We start from the raw sequence: 19,367 nt of genomic DNA, 5'->3' as shown, positions 1-19,367 counted from the left end.
AAGTAACTCACCTCAAACGGAACATTCAACATGTTTCATGAGCTTTGTAAGTTTATATTAACAACCATTAAAACTGATCTTCGTTATATACATTTAATTTCAATCTCACATCTCCGAATAACGTAACGTGTTTGTCGAAAATTTTATAATTTATAACGGACAACGCAAGTGACTCATGTTGACGGAATACTTAACATATTAATTACACATATGTATTGCTGAGGAGGACTCCAAAGTGAGTCGAAACGTTCAATAAAGAGGATTCTATTTTATGATTAATTAAGATTGAAATTAATCGTTGGCACCTTCATCAGCCCGTGACTCGTATGACCTTTACGGATTGTGTTATTATTATTTTTACATTTATCAATGTTGCCTTTGAAAATCGCGCTGCATTTTGGACAGATTCCTGATTGGTTGGCTTATTGCTTGGCCACCATGATGCGCGTTGGTTCACCTGTCTTATTACATCATGATCTATTCCAAATTATTCCAATATAGCTAACTCTGACCACAGTATACACAGTAGCGCAACTCTCTGTCGGCACCTTTGATGTTAGCGTGGATAAAAATGAACTGCACATGCGCGAGCGAGGTATGTAACCAATCAAGGCATTGATATTCCATCTCACTTCTCTCCATTGTAACCTTTTCTCTTTTTCTACTTTATTGCATAAGGTCCGTTCTTTTTCCACTGTAAGTTCTGAACTGGTGTACACTGATGCAATAAGTTCAGAACTTTCGAAAAATAACAGACCTACACAATATACATTATATTTAAAACAGAAAATAAAATAGAAATGAAACATGATAGATATACATTTATTTCTCAGGAAATATAAGGAGATTTGTACTTATACTTAACCTTTTTTTATTTGCAATGACAGTTAGAGTTACAAAATATAAACGCAATAAGAGAACTAATAATAATATAGCAATCCGTTTTATTTTAACTGATCGATATTACTTAATCTCCAATTTGAAATATTCTTCCTTTACTGTTAAAAAAACGGTGTTAAATTTATTTCTTAAATTTCTTCTTATATTTGTCAGATAAAGTCCAGTTATTCGACTAATTCAATTTACTATATCTCAAATCACAACAATATTAAACCTGTTAAATGTTATTTTAAAAAACGAATAAAAAATGACTGCGTTCAGCGTTTATTTCGCAAATGTTGGAAGTTTTCTTTGCGCTGATTGTATTATACTTTTAGATCTAAAGGATTGGTGGATTCTATCTTAGCACACAATCATAAAAATGGTTTCAAAACTGTTGTGTTCCGCTGAAACGTACCTATTACGTTAACTAATTGATAATAGCTGCATTCAACAGAGAAAACTAATCAGTTATAATTAATCAAAACTGTCACTTTCTGTTAAATGGCTATTTAAATCTCTTATATGGACATTTTAACGGTGCAGACAGACAGCGACAATAAAGAGAAGAAGCGAGATGGAATATAAGTGCCCTGATTGGTTACATACCTCGCTTGCGCATGTGCAGTTCATTTTTATCCACGGTGAAATCGTGAGAGTTGCGCTACTGTATATACTGTGCTCTGACTTACTCTGCCTCCCACTACTCGGGGCTCTACAGAGTTGACCGCGTAAAGTTTTGGAACGCATCCCAGGGAATCAATTGTGTATCTTGAAGGCTGCGGTCCACTTGACGCTACAAACGCTTCGAAACGTTTGAGCGACCAATCAGAACAAAGAATTTTACGAATTGACTAATCAAATAATGCTTCGAAGCGTTTGTAACATCAAGTAAACCGCAGCCGAAATGAGGTGAAAATTATATATATATATATATATACAAAAGTGAGCAAATTTACCAGAATATTCATAATTTAATTGGTCAATATCTAATGTATTTGCTCACTTTTGTAATTTTCACCTCATTTCGAAATACACAATCGACCCCCAGGGATTGGACACATTCAAGCTGGACAAAGCTGCTAGCCTGCTCATCAGGGTTGAGCACGTATCAAACTTAACGTATATTATACGTGGTTTCATACATGAATGAAACTATGTATAATACATCGTAGGTTTCAGCCATGTAGTAAATGACGCTTCACCGTTTGCACTTTACAGTGTTCGCGTTGCTTGAAATCCTCAAATTTTTTAACTTAAAATAAGATAGATATATGTTTGGGCGTTGAAAAGAGTGAAAGCGAAGTTGCTGAGTGGAAAAGTACAAGCAATGCGAGCAGATCCAAAAATACCATGACTGTGTTCCAAATTTACTGCCAACACTGAAAATGCGACAGTTTACGTTACGTGCACTATAGATTTTCAGTACAGGCATTCAATTTTGGAACGTAGCTCATATATCACTATAAGGGCCATTGTCACCAAGCTCAGTTAACTTAACTGGTCAGTTAAGCCTTAAGCTTATATAATGCGGGGTCTACAATAGAAGTCGTAGCAGTCATAGGGTCTTAAGTCTTAAAAAATTGACCAATCACAGTCGAATATGAGAAGAATAATCAACTGTGATTGGTCAATTTTCTACGACTTAAGACCCTACGACCGCTACGACTTCTATTGTAGACCCCGTATAAGAAATGGACGAATCACAGTCGATTATACTCCTCGAATTCGACTGTAATTGGTCAATTTCTTACGACTTAAGGCTTAAAACACCTATTGTAGATCCGGACTAAGCCTAGCATAGAGTTGTTGAACCAATAAGAATGTGTGTGAATCAAAATGATAACTTTAAGGTGAATATTAATTGGTCCAGTGTCCAATTATACAGTGCTCACTGTGTTGTTATGTTGTATTTCATGTGAGATGAGAGTTTTAGAATTTTAACGTATATAATACACGTTTTACACGTTTTATACGTATTATACGTTTTATACATAGGAAATGTAAGAAACCTTTCGCAGCGCTAAATTTCCCAACTCTGCTGCTCATCGAGCAATTGGCTACGTTCAGCAGAACGTTTGTTTTGCAACTGTTGGAAGTTTCCTTCGCGCTAATTGGATCATACTTTTAGATCTAGAAGAATGGTCCTATCTCAGCAGACGATGGGTGCGTTCAGCAGAACGTTTGTTTTGCAACTGTTGTAAGTTTCCTTCGCGCTAATTGGATCATACTTTTAGATCTAGAAGAATGGTCCTATCTCAGCAGACAATCATAAAACGGTTGCAAAACTGTTGAGTCTGCTGAACGCAGCCATCGATTAGTTGGATGTAAGTAACAACCAATCATATTTATTTGCTTGGCGAGCAAACTTTTTTCTGATTCATTGGGCGCGTTCAAGTTGACAAAGCGGCTAGCCTGCTCGCTAAGCAAATGATCATAATTGGTTGTTACTTATAGATCCAACCAATCATATTCAATCGCTCGGTAAGCATGCCTAGCCGCTTTGCCATCTTGAACTCGCCCATTGAATATAATTTTATATTTAACAAATTATTTCTTTTTATTGAATTTTTACAATATCTTTTTAAAATTTATTAGTATTTTGTACAATATTTTTTTACTTTCGTTTGTTTTATTAGGTGCTATAGAAGAGAAACGAACAATCAACTTCCTGTTTAGTAGTCACGCGATTGGACGTTAGGTTTCTCAGTTGTCGCAATCACTTTTGAACCGCCTAGTTGTGTTTGCTACAAATTTAAATGATGAACAAAATATTGTTATGAGATGTAAGAATTAAATTGATCATTTGTTTCTTTGACTTATTATTTAATTTTGCTCTTTTGATTTTATTCAAGTTCGATATAGTATTCACAATGACATTTCAAGTTCCTGTGAAACTTTCATCGAGGAATCCTGCTGATTTGTATCCTCATGATTTACAATTGTATCAGAATGTACCCTTTGGAGAGATAACGTTAGAAGAGCTACAAGAAATAAGTGAAACTCGGCTCAAAGGTTAAATATTGATCTGAATATCGCCCCTTATTTTTCTTTATTTAGCACATTGTTATTTATATGTTAATATAATAATATTGTTTCATAATTAATGTATTTTTGTGTGTTGTAGTTCTTTCTTTGGTCGAACGTATCCATTTACAAAAACTGACAATGTCGGTGTCACAACGCAGAGTTGCCTTGGTTGAGGAGTTATGCAAACAAGGGATAGATGAATTTGCAAGATTGATTAATAGCTCGGGATGCAAATCGTGCACTGACATGGATATACGTGTCAGAAGAAGAGATCATATATCTCATTTTATGTTAAGGTCCACAGTTGCCTTCAATGAATTTAAAAAGAGCTGGTTTGTTAAGCAAGAGGCACGGTTATTCAAATGGAGATTTACTTCATTAGATAATGAGGGTATCAGACAGTTCATGTGCATTAATAATTTTGACTTTAGACCGGTTAGTTATTGGTTGTTGTAATATTTAGATGTAACTTACTTTAAATCTTGGCTTAACAATATTTTCTGTTGGTTCTAGATTAGCCAAAATGAAAAAGAAAAAATCAGAGAATATCTTCAAATGTCTTCTCCCAATATTAATGATGTTGATAACACACAATTTTATAGGATACCTTTCTTTCATGTAGCCAATTTAATTAGAAAGCGTAAAGTTTTTGTTATGCACGGCGAAGCTTTTGTACCCAAACAAGAAATGGCATTTGTGTTTGTGTCACATTTTAGGAGAATTCTTATATCAAGTTTTGAAGTATAAATGTGATTACTATGAATCTGTTAATTAACTTACTATTTTCTATTCTGTTGTTATATTTCAGGTTGCACGTGAAGCTAGAGCCAACTTGTACAATGATGAAAGGTTTACTCACATCTTTGCCTATTTAGAAAATATTCTTACTCAGAGTACTGTATTCACACGAGAACAAGGGATGCAACAATATACTTCACTCAACCAGTTGGATGAGGTGAAAATTAATATTATAAATGCTTTCGTAACTAATAATGAGACGTGATATTAAATCTAATAACAGCAATATCTTGTAACAAATTTGACATGCTAAATCTTATTTTGTAACAAATAGTTTTACTATAGCTTGCAGAAACTTCTTATCCTTTGTGTATGAGAGTGCTTCACAAAGCACTAAGGAAGAATCATCATCTTACACATGGTGGTAGAATACAATACTGTTTGTTCCTGAAGGGCATGGGACTTTCTTTGTCCGATGCAATGACTTTTTGGAAAGACGAATTCATGAAAATAATGGATGATACTGCATTTAAAGAATATAAATATTACATAAGATTCATCTTTGGGAAAGAAGGTAGTCATAGAGATTATCAGCCTTACAAGTGCCTAAGAATTCTGAAATCGATTATTGGACCTAGAGATTATCATGGATGTCCTTTTAAACATATGCTGCACGATATACTTGAAGACGAACTTACTGATTGCGGTTTTAATGCGTTGGGTAAGTATCCCAATATTAATTTTTATGTGGAATTATAAAATGAATTCTTTTATGTATTAACTAATTTATTATCTAGAGAGATCAGAAATAATGAAATTGTCCAAGGACGGTCAATATTTTGCAGCATGTAACAAATATTATGAAATTAAACATGACTGTTTTAACGACACCTTGTTTGAACATCCAAATATATATTTTAATGAAAGTATGAAACATCGCACTGCATGTCATCATGGTGAGATTTATTTGATTTTATGTATATCAAACAATTTACTATTTTGTATAAACTTTAAAATTACGTTAAAATTAAAGATTCAGAAACAGGAGATGCATTTTAGTCATCAGAATCAAAACATTTGAAGAAGTTAGAACTATTAGGACCATTGCAAGTAATATTTAATATCATCAACACAGTGTATAATGTTTTTTATACAGATCCCTGAATGTAAATATATATATATGCATATATATATGCTAATTTATTTAAAATATGAAATATTTCCAAAATAATTTCTCAAGACGGATAAGCAATTGACAGTTATTAGCTAATTTCATCTTGCTAATAATTTATTAAAGTTAATAAATAAGTTTTTAGTAACTTTTTAATTTCAAATTCAGATTATCTTCATCTTAATTACCATAATGAATGAACAATAAGCATTTCTTAATGAAAAAAAATTATTTCCAATTTCAAAGCACTTTAATTAAAATTTAATTATAGCGCTTTTAAGTTAATTTTAATAACTCATATATTAAGATTTATGAAGTGTAACGTGAAACATTGTAAAAACACGTGCAATAACACATCTTTATGCACAGTATTTTTAGTTGAGATGTACTTTAATTTATTTGAATGAAATATTTTTTTACAATTAGATGATTGAATTTAAAAACGTGTTTAATGATAACATGATTTTTTTCGTTTTTTCTTCAACAAAATAACAGGCTTAACACAAAAACAGAAAACATCACATAAAAATATTGCCACGATACAACACAGTATAATTTACTATGTTTCATGATTTTTATTCTGTAGATTGCTGCAGCGATACGTAAGTACCGAATGATATATGTATGTACATTTAAGTGACAGAAGTAACGAGCAATATTTATGTACAAGTACATCGAATTATAAACACTTAACACTCGCCACACCTTACACATTATTATCTTAGTCAATTCGTAACGTTGTACCGTTGTCTCATTAAATGCTATTTTAAGCAAGACTACATGATTGAAGAGTACGGAGAATTTTTGGCACAGTTCGTCATCTTAATAGAAATAAAACGAGTTTGTTAAATAAATCCTAAATGTAGCTTATCAAGAAATACGGAAGAAATGCTTATAATCCTCATTATAATATTGTGTCTGTAGTCAAGCAGTTGTTATACCAAAAGTTGTTTTTAATCTAAAAAATATTCGATGTCTGACGTCAAAATGATATGTGTTATGTAACACTAAGTCGATTCCCGTGTAATCCATCGTGAATCGAGTGCGTACGCAAAATTCAATTAATATTACGTTGCAGCCTGTAGCAATGTAATTATAGCCGATAATTATTGGCTTCCTATACACATACACGATAGAGAAACCATCATGCAATTTTAAAAGCGGGTTATATCACAAATTTAATAGCAGCGATGGATGCAGTAATGGATTTATGCAATACATATATTACAATTCTCTTTGTTTTTTAACAAAATCAAAATAGTTTTTATTTTATGTTCGCGTATATATTATGAACAACCACCCCTGTATACATTTGAGAAAACTAGAACTGTACTTTTCACTCTTCTGTAAATTCTTCTCATTTGCACGTTATTTTTTGTACACTCATACTTTTATTCTCTTTCACATTCTCTTCTGCGAACTCTTTATATAGAAATAAAATATGTTAGTGGGCACATCGATAAAATCATCATTTGTAACAAACAAGTCAAATTATAAAGTTTTATATTTTTTTTAATCATTTACGTATAAATATTGTTAAATATGTATATTAAAAATTTACTACATATTCCACGATTATTTTACACAGATTTGTTATTCTATCCCGATAATGACTTAAGTTGGTTAAGTAACTCCCTTTTTTCATTTTCAATGGACTCCTCTGGTATTTGAAGAAGAGCTAATAAGGATGTAATAAAGTGATCTCTAATGCTTCTCTCATTTATCAAATCATGCTCCTTGTCGGCAATGGAGATATGAACAAGAAAAAAGAGAAAGAAAAGGATGACATTGGATTAATCGTATTCTATAGGATGAGTCACGGTGTCATTGTATAAAAATCTAAACTGACCTTAAACGTGTACTAAAAAATATAATTGCTTCTGTTCAAGCGAGAGGACCGATTTATCGGTGATGGTTCCAATAAAGGTCAACCTCTGTGCGCTCGGGATATACTTTCGTTGACGCCTCCGTGACTCATTAATTCGGATCGTCAGTCGGACCAAACGCTGTTATTCTTGACGTAACGGACATTCGCTGCTACGTACGTGGAAATTATTTTTCATTAACAATGACTAAATAAATGATATTACTAATACGACAGAACACTTGCATTACCGTTGGGGTTCATCTTGCGTAAAATACAAGAACTCTATCATCGGACCGTAAGATTTCAATGCCGAAGGAAGAATTGGAGAAATAAATATATTTACTGCTTCATGTGAATCCACAACGAATTAAATGCGTCGACGGACCGACTTCCTCGCCGAGAATGAATGCTATATACTGTCAATCGCGATATGATTCACGCGCGCACACATACATTACTGATGGCAATTTGTCAAACATGCACATCGCGTATATCCTGATTACTCTGGCAAGTCCGATGCTCGTATTTGTAAGAATAATCCCATTGGCGACAAACGAAACTGAAGACCAGCCGCGGTTTGCGTTTATTGCCCGCTTGCAATGTTAAACGCGCGTAATGGTATCAATCGCAGAAGAATTTAGACGGATATCTCGTAAACGGCACACATCCTTTTCTCATTAGAGTATAAGACATGCAGATTACTCGGCGGCCCTCGTAGAATCTCCGTCCAGCCGCAGGATGGTGCGGAGACCGGAAAGGTGGGCTATACGGATATTTCATAGTTCATATCGTATACGCTTGCACGGTCCGGTGTCGGTGTAGTTGGTCTTTGAGATCTCGGATCGTTGGGTGCCGAAACCATTTCCATGGAATCGGTCATTTCGAGGGCTCTGACGAAGGACATCGGTCGACGCCGTGCATCCCCCGAGGTTGGCGTAGTTGGTGTTGCCATCGTAGTCGCTTTTCGTTTAACTTGCGGCGACTGATGTGGTTGATGTGGCGGGAAGACGGGCACTCCACCTCTCAAGGCTGGATGATACGCTGCCCTAGGAGCGTTCGTCGTGTATTGTGATTGTTGAGTCGGGCTCGTGGGATTGGAGCGATAGTAGTCGTATGGCGGAGGTCGATGGGAAGGTGATTGGTGCGCTGTACTGCTCACCGCTCCTCCAGGAGGTGGACCTGGATAGCTGCCGGGAGAGTTGTCTTTCCACATGTAAACACCGCGCTGCGGCGAACCAGCCAGTTCGCGTATATTGTCGACCGTGTTGTTGGTTCTCGAGTATGGATGATCCGTGCCCTGTCGTACAAGCTCGCTCTCTGACAGGAAACGTCGCTGCGGACTGTAACCAGTAATGACGGAACCGGGAACGCCGACTCCCGTATTTCCCTGCTGTACATCATAATACGTTGGCGCTTCATTCACGCCTATGAAATCCGGCCGACGAACCTGCGTCGGTGTACCCGGGTTTGATCTGTAACAGACACAACGGATCTTAGATCTCACGGATCTTCCACGACGCAAGATGCTTTCAATAATCGACAAATGCACAGTACAGTGAACCAAGATGAATATGCAAGTGCTTGAGCATTGTAGCCATACAAATACGGCTCTGGCGAGACATACAGGAGAGAGAGCAGCGCATCATTCCTGTTAAGAATTTAGCATCTATTCAAGAAACATAAAAGATAGCGAACCTAAGAAATATGTGTGTAGGAGCATCTTGTGTAATGTGTGTATGTATGTGTATGTGTGTATGTATGCCATATGTGAATATATTTTTACAACCATGTTTTTCTATATATACAAAGATATATGCAAGAAAGCATAATTGTAAACTACGGTATGTCCTCGTAGGATGAAGTTCGTGTTTACCTGCAGTAGGTTGCAACATGATGGTAGAAAGCAGCTCCTTGCAGTTACCACCCCCTGCAGTGGGACACAAACTTATCTATATACCATATATCTTGTAATATATACATGCAGAGAGACTAATCGTCTACAATATTTATTGTAAGCTACATTGCGCAATTTTCCTTTTTGACACGTTCCTTCGTCCTCCGGAAGGCGAGAACAGTGGTGACAGAAAAGGAGGAGAAAGAAGAGCAAGAGTGAGGTGTTTAACAGTGAGGGACAGGAGATTTTGACAAAACAGGCCGACATCATATCGAAGGGTAGCAAAAAGGATATCATAAGAGGAATATCGTTCACTTTGTATTGGCAGCGTGCTCAAGAGATGCATTGTAACTATTACTAGTGTGGCGCTTCCCTCTTGCTCTCTACATTGAGATAATTTTGTGCAATGTGAAAATCGCGATATATATATATATAATTAAAGGTACATAATAAATCTGAAATTGTATACAAGTATTTGAATATAATTTCATATAAGAATCGATCAAATGTAAGTACTCAGTCAATCAATCCTTCATTTTTTTTTGTATCACGTGTAAATGTGTTGATATTAGAAGGTATTTCTTCAAATATATATCGGATTAATAAATACTTTGAGTTTTCTTTCAGTAATGCACAAGTATAACGTACCTTCGTATGGGACTGGATATGGCAAGCGGAGTGGGTACTCCAATAGCTTTGATACGTTGTTGCATCGTTGGGCTGGCACCACCTTGACGTTGAGGGACCGTGGCTGGCGAACCACTCGTCTCCGGTGATAACGGGTCAGGTGTGTGACTTCGAGATCCGTTCATCCCTCTATGAACATGATGAACATAAGTACTATGCTAGAACATTTTGCATGTTGAAAATCTTGTCACTATCTATTGCAAATACCTTGGCCTTGGATGTGGACTGCCTCTAGGATAATGTATTGGATGGCGAAGTTGCGACGGTGGAGGATGCCTAGGAGATTCGTTGTTCTCCACAGGTGGCAGGAAGAAATTACTTTTAGAACCGTGTCTTTGCAATGGCGGCGTAGGTTCGCAGTCTGCAGATTGAGACGCTGTTGGTTCCATATCTGTGTCCGATCCGTCTCGTCCAGGTGATAACTATAAAGAAGAACCAACAACATCATGGATCGAAGAAAGATATATCAAACAAAAAAAATACATTTCTCTCTGCAATATACATTACTATATTTCCTATGAATATTAGGATCAGTTTGGATGAATGGGATATGTATAAACCATAGGAGGAAATCAATAAAGGCATCTTAGGACTCTGGATTGATCAATACTGATAGATGAGGTATCATCGCTGCAACTCATATTCTATAGATACGAGAAAAAGACATAAATATATATGTTAATTTCTATAGTAAAACACTAAAGTGTACTACGAAGCTAGTACTACAAATTGCATAACTGTTTACATTTACTCTAATAGTGGTACAACAATGTTGCTAGCCATGCTATACATGCTTGAAAACTGCGTAGAAGCAAAAGAGTGCTTAAGATGTAAGCTTTGTCCAAATTGTTTCCATTTGTTTAACTGTGTTAATAGTAAGAATATAAATCATAATAATGGTTCAAGCATCAGATTCCGAATTGAAGTCATGGTGTTCATAAAGTAAGAAGATAAGCGAGACTGCGCTAGCTCTTACCTTATTGTAAGCATTTGAACTGGCATTTCTAACACCATTGCTGCTATCCATGTAGGTCTTTACCTGGTTCTCACTGCCTATAGTAGATATCTCTGACGCACACGCTCCACGTCGCTTCCCTGAATACTTATCAGGTTTAAGTAAGCTGCAAATCATACAGAAAATTCATTATAACAAAATAATTTACGCATACAGAATTAATTTTACAATACCTTGGCTCCTTGCAATACCTTGGGTATTGAGGTCCAAACTGTGTGTGACAGCAATTGCGCAGACAACCTCGTGAAAAAGGATTGTAGCCCCCGTTAAATTTGCCTGTTACCTGAGGATCAAACTTTCAAAATGCGTTTCATCCGAAATATTTAATTTTTAGAAAACGAGAAAGAAAGCCACAAGGAAACCACGCGCCTTACAGAAAATAACAATTTGCCAATTAGTAAGACGTAAAATGGTGTGTGTGAAGCTGGCGTATCATTTCGTAGAAACTCACTAATTATTGAGAGTTCTGGCTTTATTTTCAATAGTTCTATAGTTCTACATCGATTAAACTAATAGTTCTGCCCTTAAAAACGAAAAAAAGCGAAAAAACAAACTGAGACGCCAGATTCATGCCAACGTCTCATTTTGTCCTACGTTATGAATCAATTCTAAGCAGAATCGTAAGCTCGTAATTTGTTCTCGTAAGACATATAAGAACTTATGACTAATGATATTTTATAATTTTATTTACTGTAAAATGTACGATCATTTGTAAATATCTAATGATATCTCGTAAATCTTATGGCTAACAAGAAATTGTCCATAAAGATACTATATAAAGTTATAAACACCTGTAAGTTCTTACAAGTGTTACGAGCCTTATGATTCTGCTTAGAATTTAGGTATAAGTTTTGACCACAGATTCTTCTAGGATTTTAAAAGATACATAGTTCTAAATGAGTTCTAGAAAGAGTTCTGGCGATAAACAACGTTATTTTCAATTTTTAATGATTTTTTTCCCTAAAAAAAGTCACTTTATAGGAACAAAGATGAGACGCTGGTTGATTTTCAACAGTTTCTGGGAGTTCTATGACAATTCTCGTGTAGTTCTGAATGTATCCTAGCGCATTCCAAAGAGTTCTGATGATATAAATAATTTGTTAATTTTGTAAACAATTAACAAATAATTTATATCATTAAAACTCTTCGGAAAGCGTTAGGATACATTCAGAACTACACGAGAATTGTCATAGAACTCGCAGAACTGTCAGAAAACGGCCAGCGTCTTACACATATTCCCTGAAAGGCGCCTTTCTAGGGTGATAAAAATTGTTTAAAAAAATTAACAAATTATTTATATCATCAGAACTCTTCGGAAAGCATTTGGATACATTCAGAATTACACGAGAATTGCTATAGAATCAGGGACTCGTACCGGACCGAAATCGAAACCGATAACCGGACCGAAATATTGTGCAGGCTAATGGACCGAAATGATAACCGGATCGAAAATGTTTTTCGGTTCGGTTTCAGTCCAGTTTTCGGTTCGGGTTTTTAACTTCTTCGGTACGATCGTCGGGTCGACGATTATGTCACACAACGACTACTCAGGAGTCTTAAAGAGCAATAATTACAGTATATCCATGGAGTGTTACTTTCTTATTTCCTTGCTTGTTTATGATAATTTGCGTAAGATTGATATATTATTTTATAGAAAATTATCAACAAGCTGTAAACAGTTGAAATGATCAGTTGAACCGCTGCGAATTGTTGACGTTGATGTAGAAGACAAAAGAGAAGCAAAGAAAGGAAAGAAATGATTATAGTACTTATACATCTCCCGTTACATATTTCTTTTAAAAAATATGGAAAATGTTTCTTTCAATAAACGTGAGTTTTTATATGCAATTTATGCTTATTATATTACCTTTTTTTACAACAGATAATCATACACCTGTAACTATAAAAAAAAAGAAATCTAAATGGTGTTACGGTCACTGTTATCGATAAAAGAGCTGAAACCGGGATTTCGGACTTTTCCGATTCAGAACCGAAAAAGACCGAAAAAAGACTGAAATTGTTATCGGTAAAAGGACCGAAATCGAAAATTGAATACAGCATCTGACCATGACCGTAAAACCCGTATTAGACTACCGATTCTGCAAGCCGACCCGACTGCCAACTCTGATGGTTCCTGCACACTGGACGTGGAAACGCTTGCCGCGCGGCAAAATGTGACGCGATAGCCAATGAGCTTACAGCTCCTAAGATGTTCATTGGTTACCGCGTCGCATTTTGCCGCGTCCAGTGTGCAGGAGCCATGACTGTCGACCAATAATGGACAAATCAATAATGGACCAATCACATTGAATCAGTCTTATTGTGATTGGTTCATTATTGATCGGCAGTCGGGTCAGAGTCGGCAGTCGGGTTGACCTGCAGAGTCGGTAGTCTAATACGGCCTTAGCAGACCAAAATTTCATTTTGGTCCAAGTCCCTGCGTAGAACTCACAGAACTATCGGAAATCGACCAGCGTCTCACACGTATTCCCTGAAAGGCGCCTTTCTAGGGTGATAAAAATTGTTTAAAAAATTAACGAATAATTTATATCATCAGAACTCTTCGGAAAGCGTTAGAATACATTCAAAACTACACGATAAGTACCATAAACCTCACAGAACTGTCGGTAATAGGCCAGCGTCTCACACATATTCCCTAAAAGGTGCCTTTCTAGTGATAAAAATTGTTTACAAATTTAACAAATAATTTATATCATCAGAACTCTTCGGAAAGCGTTAGAATACATTCAAAACTACACGATAAGTACCATAAACCTCACAGAACTGTCGGTAATAGGCCAGCGTCTCACACATATTCCCTAAAAGGCGCCTTTCTAGGATGATAAAAATTGTTCAAAAAATTAACAAATAATTTATATCATCAGAACTCTTCGGAAAGTGTTAAGATACATTCAGAACTACACGAAAATTGCCATAGAATCCGCAGAACTGTCGGAAAACGGCCAGTGTCTCATACATATTTCCTGAAAGGCGCCTTTCTAGGGTGATAAAAATTGTTTAAAAAATTAACAAATAATTTATATCATCAGAACTCTTCGGAAAGTGTTAAGATACATTCAGAACTACACGAAAATTGCCATAGAATCCGCAGAACTGTCGGAAAACGGCCAGTGTCTCATACATATTTCCTGAAAGGCGCCTTTCTAGGGTGATAAAAATTGTTTAAAAAATTAACAAATAATTTATATCATCAGAACTCTTCGGAAAGTGTTAAGATACATTCAGAACTACACGAAAATTGCCATAGAATCCGCAGAACTGTCGGAAAACGGCCAGTGTCTCATACATATTTCCTGAAAGGCGCCTTTCTAGGGTGATAAAAATTGTTTAAAAAATTAACAAATAATTTATATCATCAAAACTCTTTAGAAAGCATTAGGATACATTCAGAACTACACGAAAATTGCCATAGAACTCACGTATCCGGGATACCGCCAGTGTCCCCCACATATTAATCCCCAAAAGTCGCCTTTCTAGGGTGATAAAAATTGTTTAAAAAATTAACAAATAATTTGTCATCAGAACTCTTCGAAAAGCGATTAATATACATTTAGAACTACACGAGAATTATCATAGAACTCACAGAACTGTCGAAAATTAGCCAGCGTCTCATCTTTGTTCCTATAAAAATGATTTTTTGGGGCGGGGGGATCATTAAAAATTGAAAATAACGTTGTTTATCGCCAGAACTCTTTCTAGAACTCATCTAGAATTATGTATCTTTTAAAATCCTACAACAATCTGTCAAAACTTGCGCAGGACAAAGTGAGACGCTGCGTGAACCTGGCGTCTCAGTTTGTTTTTTTGTTTTTAAGGGCAGAACTATTAGTTTAATCAATCTAGAACTATAGAACTATTGAAAATAAAGCCAGAACTCTCAATAATTAGTGAGTTTCCACGAAATGATACGCCAGCTTCACACACTGTAAAATATTCAACAAAATTGCTAAACTATTTCTAATAATGTTAAACAAATGCATTTTATTTGTCTCTAGTTAAAAGGACATAATGCATTTCGAATGTCTAGACTTTTTTTAGTACATAAATTGATGATGAAGAAATGCTTTCAGAACATCGTAGAGTAGCTTAAAATATGAGTCTTTCAACACTGAACATTATGCCATCTCTAACTCAAAAAATAAAATTTTGGGAGTCTGCTCCTCACCTGTTCGTTCGTAGTACGTCCTCTGGAAACGAGGACCACGTGAAAGCCGGTTAGTCCAAAAATTGGAATGATTAAGAGCATTACCACTCCCATGAGTATGAGTCTATACCAAGATTAAGGATCTCATAAAATCGATATTGAATGTATAGATGTTTCTTTTGGCTGAACTTTACATCAGTTCTTCTCTTTTTTTTTTCTTCAACGCAATGAGAAAAAGAGGAAAGATAAACCGTGAAAGTTCAGCTAAAAAGAATAGATTTTATAATTGTTATGCTACATGCAGCAGCATTTTACTTTGAAAATTATTTTCTATGTAAAGGATACGCAACAATGGTATTAACTTCACTCAGTTGTTCTTTATGCTCTAGTAAGTAATATAGACAGAGCCCAAATATACTGAGCATGTGAAAACTGAGCGACACAAGAAAAAAGAAGAAGTATCTGTAATTCCTCCTACCAATGCAGTTGTTCACCCATGGGCAGTGATGATCAAATGTCTAAAAATATAAAATCAATCTCATTAAACTTTCCTCTTACAATCCTCTTACAATCTGTTCTAACAAACATTAACAAAAAGAAATGTACCTCGATACAATGATTGCAGACGCTGCAGTGTGAGCAACGTGGAGGTCGATAAAACTTGCAGGTAACGCACCACTTCATGCGTACAGTGATGCCATTGATCTCCACGCTTTTATATAATGGAGCTCGAAAATCATCTTCCCGATCTTCGTCAGGAGGTGCTTTAATGAAAAACCATATTGCTTCAGATTTGTGGCTGCGTTCCATTGCAGGCTTAATATGCATGAGATATCATTTTATCCTTGTTGTTCACAGAGTATTAAACAAGGATAAAATGATCATATGCATTATGCATGCAATGGAATGTAGCCTGTCTCATCATAAGTACCATAGTTCATGTAGTAAATTCTCTACAACATATTGGAAAGCTAATAAGAGGAAACTCTGCTCGACAAGAGTGAGCCGAGAGAAATACTTGCACGTAGAGATTATTTTCTCAGTCTTGCATGTATTATTTGAACCACGAAACATTGAAGCATTAGAGAATGTAATACATTAAAAAAACAAAGAGTACAATCCCTTGCCTGTATTCACAGTATGAACACATAAGCTTTGCAGTATGTTATATAGAGTTCACTAGTTTCATGTTTACCTTTTGGTATAACACCAGGATCCATAAACGTCGCCAGAGAGAAGTTTATCACCACGAAGAAGGTGATGACTCCTTGCAAAATCGGTACCCATAAGCCCCATCGAGAGACATAGTAGTTCCAGCACCTGTGAACGCGGAACATGTGAGACTCAAAGATATCCTCCGAGGATGAAGGAGGGTGCTCCGTCTCGACGAACGTGCTCGTGCACGAGTCACAGATGACGGCGGTGTGTGCGAAGTGGTGCGAAGGAGGAGAAAGAGAGGGACTACTTACGGGAAGATGAAGAAGAGTGCCGTGGAGATGAATAGAACAATCCACGCGAACGTAGCTGGCAGAGGCCTCGTCTTCACATCGCATTGCGGCATTCTGCACGCTCCGCTCTTTCGGTGGCACACGATCAGCGCGAATCACTGACGGACAGGATTTCTGCTAGCAGGAAATATGGCCGCGTCCATCGCGAGTTCGACTCACTTGCGACACGTACGGATTGCGGCAAGGACGGCCGCGCATTCTAGCTGCCGTTCGGACGTCCGTGACGCAACGCCGATGTGGGAGCCCTGATCCCGGTCACTTGCGTGTCATCCCGGCGTGAAACCTCAGCGGCTTTCTATCAATATTTAACGGTCAGCTCACGTATGGGTATCGGAGCGATGAGGAGCGACGAGCATACTACCTCGATGACATACATACATATATAGCGATGCATCTCGCTCCCTCGTTGAATCTCGTGCGGCAGCGCGCGTGTCAATCCCCTCTTCACCGTATTGCTCTGTATGTTCTGTATTTTGCCCTGCGTTTTTCTGACTTGCGAATATTCACCAAAATATAACTAATGGAAATTTCAGGGCGAATTTGATTTTTTAATTGTATTTGCATTTATTTTTTGTATATATATTTATAATATGTACTATATATAATATGTATTATAAACGTTATATATAATATATTTATATATTTATTATTCATTTTTTTAGTACAGTCTTAAGAAGTTACGAACCAATCAGGGTTACGTTCAAAATTCAAACTCTAGTTCGCGTCGCATACTCCAATATGTTCCAATATGCTCCTACTATAGCTCTTAATCCGGATCTACAATAGGTTTTTAAGCCTTAAGCCATAAGAAATGAGCGAATCATAATTGATTATTCCCCTCGGATTCGACTGTAATTGGTTCATTTCTTACGACTTAAGACTTAAAACACCTATTGTAGATCCGGACTTATGGTCCGTCTACAATACACGTAGTAAGCTTGGCTTAAGAAGTAAGAATAAGAAATTGACCAATCACAGTCGATTGTGAAAAGAATAATCGACTGTGATGTGATTGATCAATTTCTTATGCGTCGTCTACAATACATGAAGTGAAAAGTAAGGATAAGAAATTGACCAATCACAGTTCAATGTGAGAAGACTAATTGACTGTGATTGGTCAATTTCTTATTAATCAGCGAAGGGATATTTTTTACGCCACTGTAAATATCGCCTCGCTGATTGGTTGCTGCTCCGCTGCTTGACGTTTGCTGCGTCCAGTTTGAACTAGGCATTAAGCCCATGGCGCATACAAAAACGTAAGGCCGTAATACGTAAGCAGTAAAGAAATCGTAAGATTGGATTCGCTACTGGCCTTACAGTCTCTATCGTGATTGACCAATTCGCTTACTGATTATGTCTTACGGCCTTACGTTTTTGTATGTGCCATGGGCTTTAGGGCTGCGGCAGACAAAATTTCGGTAACAGTAACCTTAAGACGTGAACTTAAGCCGATGAGCCAATCAGGATACTGCTTTAGATTTACGTAATCTGACGGAAATAGAAATAGCAGTAAACTTATCCATAAGGCGAGTTTTAACCGGTTGAAATTCGTCTTATTGTGAGGTTATGGCTAAGTTTACTATTATTTCCATTTTCGTTAGATTACGTAGACTTAAAGCAATATCTTGATTGGCTCATCGGCTTAAGTTTACATCTTACGATCATTATGGAATTTTGTGTGCGGTAGCCCTTACCCCAGATCTACAATAGGATCTATAATAGCTAATGTTTTAAGCCTTAAGTCGTAAGAAATTGACCAATCACAGTCGAATTCGAGGAGAATAATCGACTATGATTCGTCTATTTCTTATGGCTTATGGCTTAAAACTCTATTGTTTATGTATCTTGACACTGGACGCAGCAAGCGTCCAGCAGCGGAGCAACAACCAACCAGCAAGGCTGGATATTGGCAAGATATTGTTTACGCCACTACAAATATCGCCTCACTGATTGGTTGCTGCTCTGCTGCTTGACGCTTGCTGCGTCCAGTGTGAAATTCCTTTGCCCTCATTGGCTAAGTTTCCATCGAGGGTTAGAGTTGGGTCAGAGTACAAGAACTGACCAACCACAGTCAAGCATTCCCCTGTCATTCGACTATGACAGGGGAATACTCGACTGTGATTGGTCAGTTCTTGTACTCTGACCCAACTCTAACCCTCGGTGGAAACTTAGCCATTGGTCAAATTTCAATCTTCAATTTCGATCTCAATCTTCAATGCGTAGTCTGATTCCGGCCTAATGGCTTGTTATAGAATGCGTGTAATGGCAGCTTAAGGCGCCACTCAAGGCGCATCCACACGACAGTAAAGCTAGAAACACATTTGCTGCGTTCAGCAGAACGTTTGTTTTGCAACTGTTGGAAGTTTCCTTCGCGCTAATTGGATCATACTTTTAGATCTAGAAGAATGGTCCT

General features: G+C 36.7%; 2 protein-coding genes across 9 annotated transcripts; one reads left to right on the top strand and one right to left on the bottom strand.

The window, feature by feature from the left end:
- The first annotated feature begins 3,699 nt into the window (after positions 1-3,699).
- Positions 3,700-5,770, top strand: LOC108723304 (DNA primase large subunit). Of its 2 annotated transcripts, XM_018448958.1 has the most exons (7): positions 3,700-3,894; positions 4,007-4,344; positions 4,423-4,650; positions 4,718-4,864; positions 4,993-5,368; positions 5,445-5,603; positions 5,681-5,770. In XM_018448958.1, exons 1-7 carry the CDS (start codon positions 3,753-3,755, stop codon positions 5,704-5,706), a joined length of 1,416 nt encoding a protein of 471 aa, XP_018304460.1. In that variant the 5' UTR covers positions 3,700-3,752; the 3' UTR covers positions 5,707-5,770. The 2 variants fall into 2 exon arrangements, with proteins under 2 accessions (XP_018304460.1, XP_018304459.1); XM_018448957.1 differs by having other exon boundaries at positions 5,445-5,770.
- A 629-nt stretch (positions 5,771-6,399) lies between these two features.
- On the bottom strand, positions 6,400-17,384 carry Zdhhc8 (zinc finger DHHC-type containing 8). 7 transcript variants are annotated; one of them, XM_018448954.1, is made up of 11 exons: positions 16,916-17,384; positions 16,642-16,766; positions 16,053-16,210; positions 15,792-15,964; positions 15,468-15,570; positions 14,722-14,775; positions 11,455-11,564; positions 11,306-11,387; positions 10,474-10,688; positions 10,228-10,395; positions 6,400-9,157 (listed from the first exon to the last, which is right to left on the bottom strand). In XM_018448954.1, the coding sequence occupies exons 1-11, from the start codon at positions 17,005-17,007 to the stop codon at positions 8,449-8,451; spliced, it is 1,989 nt and encodes a 662-aa protein (XP_018304456.1). In that variant the 5' UTR covers positions 17,008-17,384; the 3' UTR covers positions 6,400-8,448. The 7 variants fall into 7 exon arrangements, with proteins under 7 accessions (XP_018304456.1, XP_018304452.1, XP_018304453.1 ...); XM_018448950.1 differs by having other exon boundaries at positions 11,243-11,387; positions 16,916-17,383; XM_018448951.1 differs by having other exon boundaries at positions 11,243-11,387; positions 16,053-16,195; positions 16,916-17,383.
- Between the last annotated feature and the right edge of the window lie 1,983 nt (positions 17,385-19,367).

This window comes from Mycetomoellerius zeteki, unplaced genomic scaffold (genome assembly GCF_001594055.1).
Source record: "Mycetomoellerius zeteki isolate Tzet28-1 unplaced genomic scaffold, Tzet1.0 scaffold228, whole genome shotgun sequence".
NCBI lineage: Eukaryota > Metazoa > Arthropoda > Insecta > Hymenoptera > Formicidae > Mycetomoellerius > Mycetomoellerius zeteki.
The sequence above is the reverse complement of the archived record's forward strand: the minus strand, read 5'-3'. Positions and strand labels throughout refer to the sequence as shown.

Bases quoted from the DNA above. Each gene is read 5' to 3' on its own strand.
- LOC108723304 (XM_018448957.1), top strand. From the start codon at position 3,753: ATGACATTTCAAGTTCCTGTGAAACTTTCATCGAGGAATCCTGCTGAT. The intron at 4,345-4,422 runs GTTAGTTATTGG...TGTTGGTTCTAG, and splicing joins ATAATTTTGACTTTAGACCG to ATTAGCCAAAATGAAAAAGA. The intron at 4,865-4,992 runs GTGAAAATTAAT...GTTTTACTATAG, and splicing joins CACTCAACCAGTTGGATGAG to CTTGCAGAAACTTCTTATCC.
- Zdhhc8 (XM_018448950.1), bottom strand. From the start codon at position 17,007: ATGCCGCAATGCGATGTGAAGACGAGGCCTCTGCCAGCTACGTTCGCG. The intron at 15,965-16,052 runs GTACATTTCTTT...TTATATTTTTAG, and splicing joins TCTGCAATCATTGTATCGAG to ACATTTGATCATCACTGCCC. The intron at 11,565-14,721 runs GTGAGTTCTATG...TTTGATCCTCAG, and splicing joins ACTGGCGGTATCCCGGATAC to GTAACAGGCAAATTTAACGG.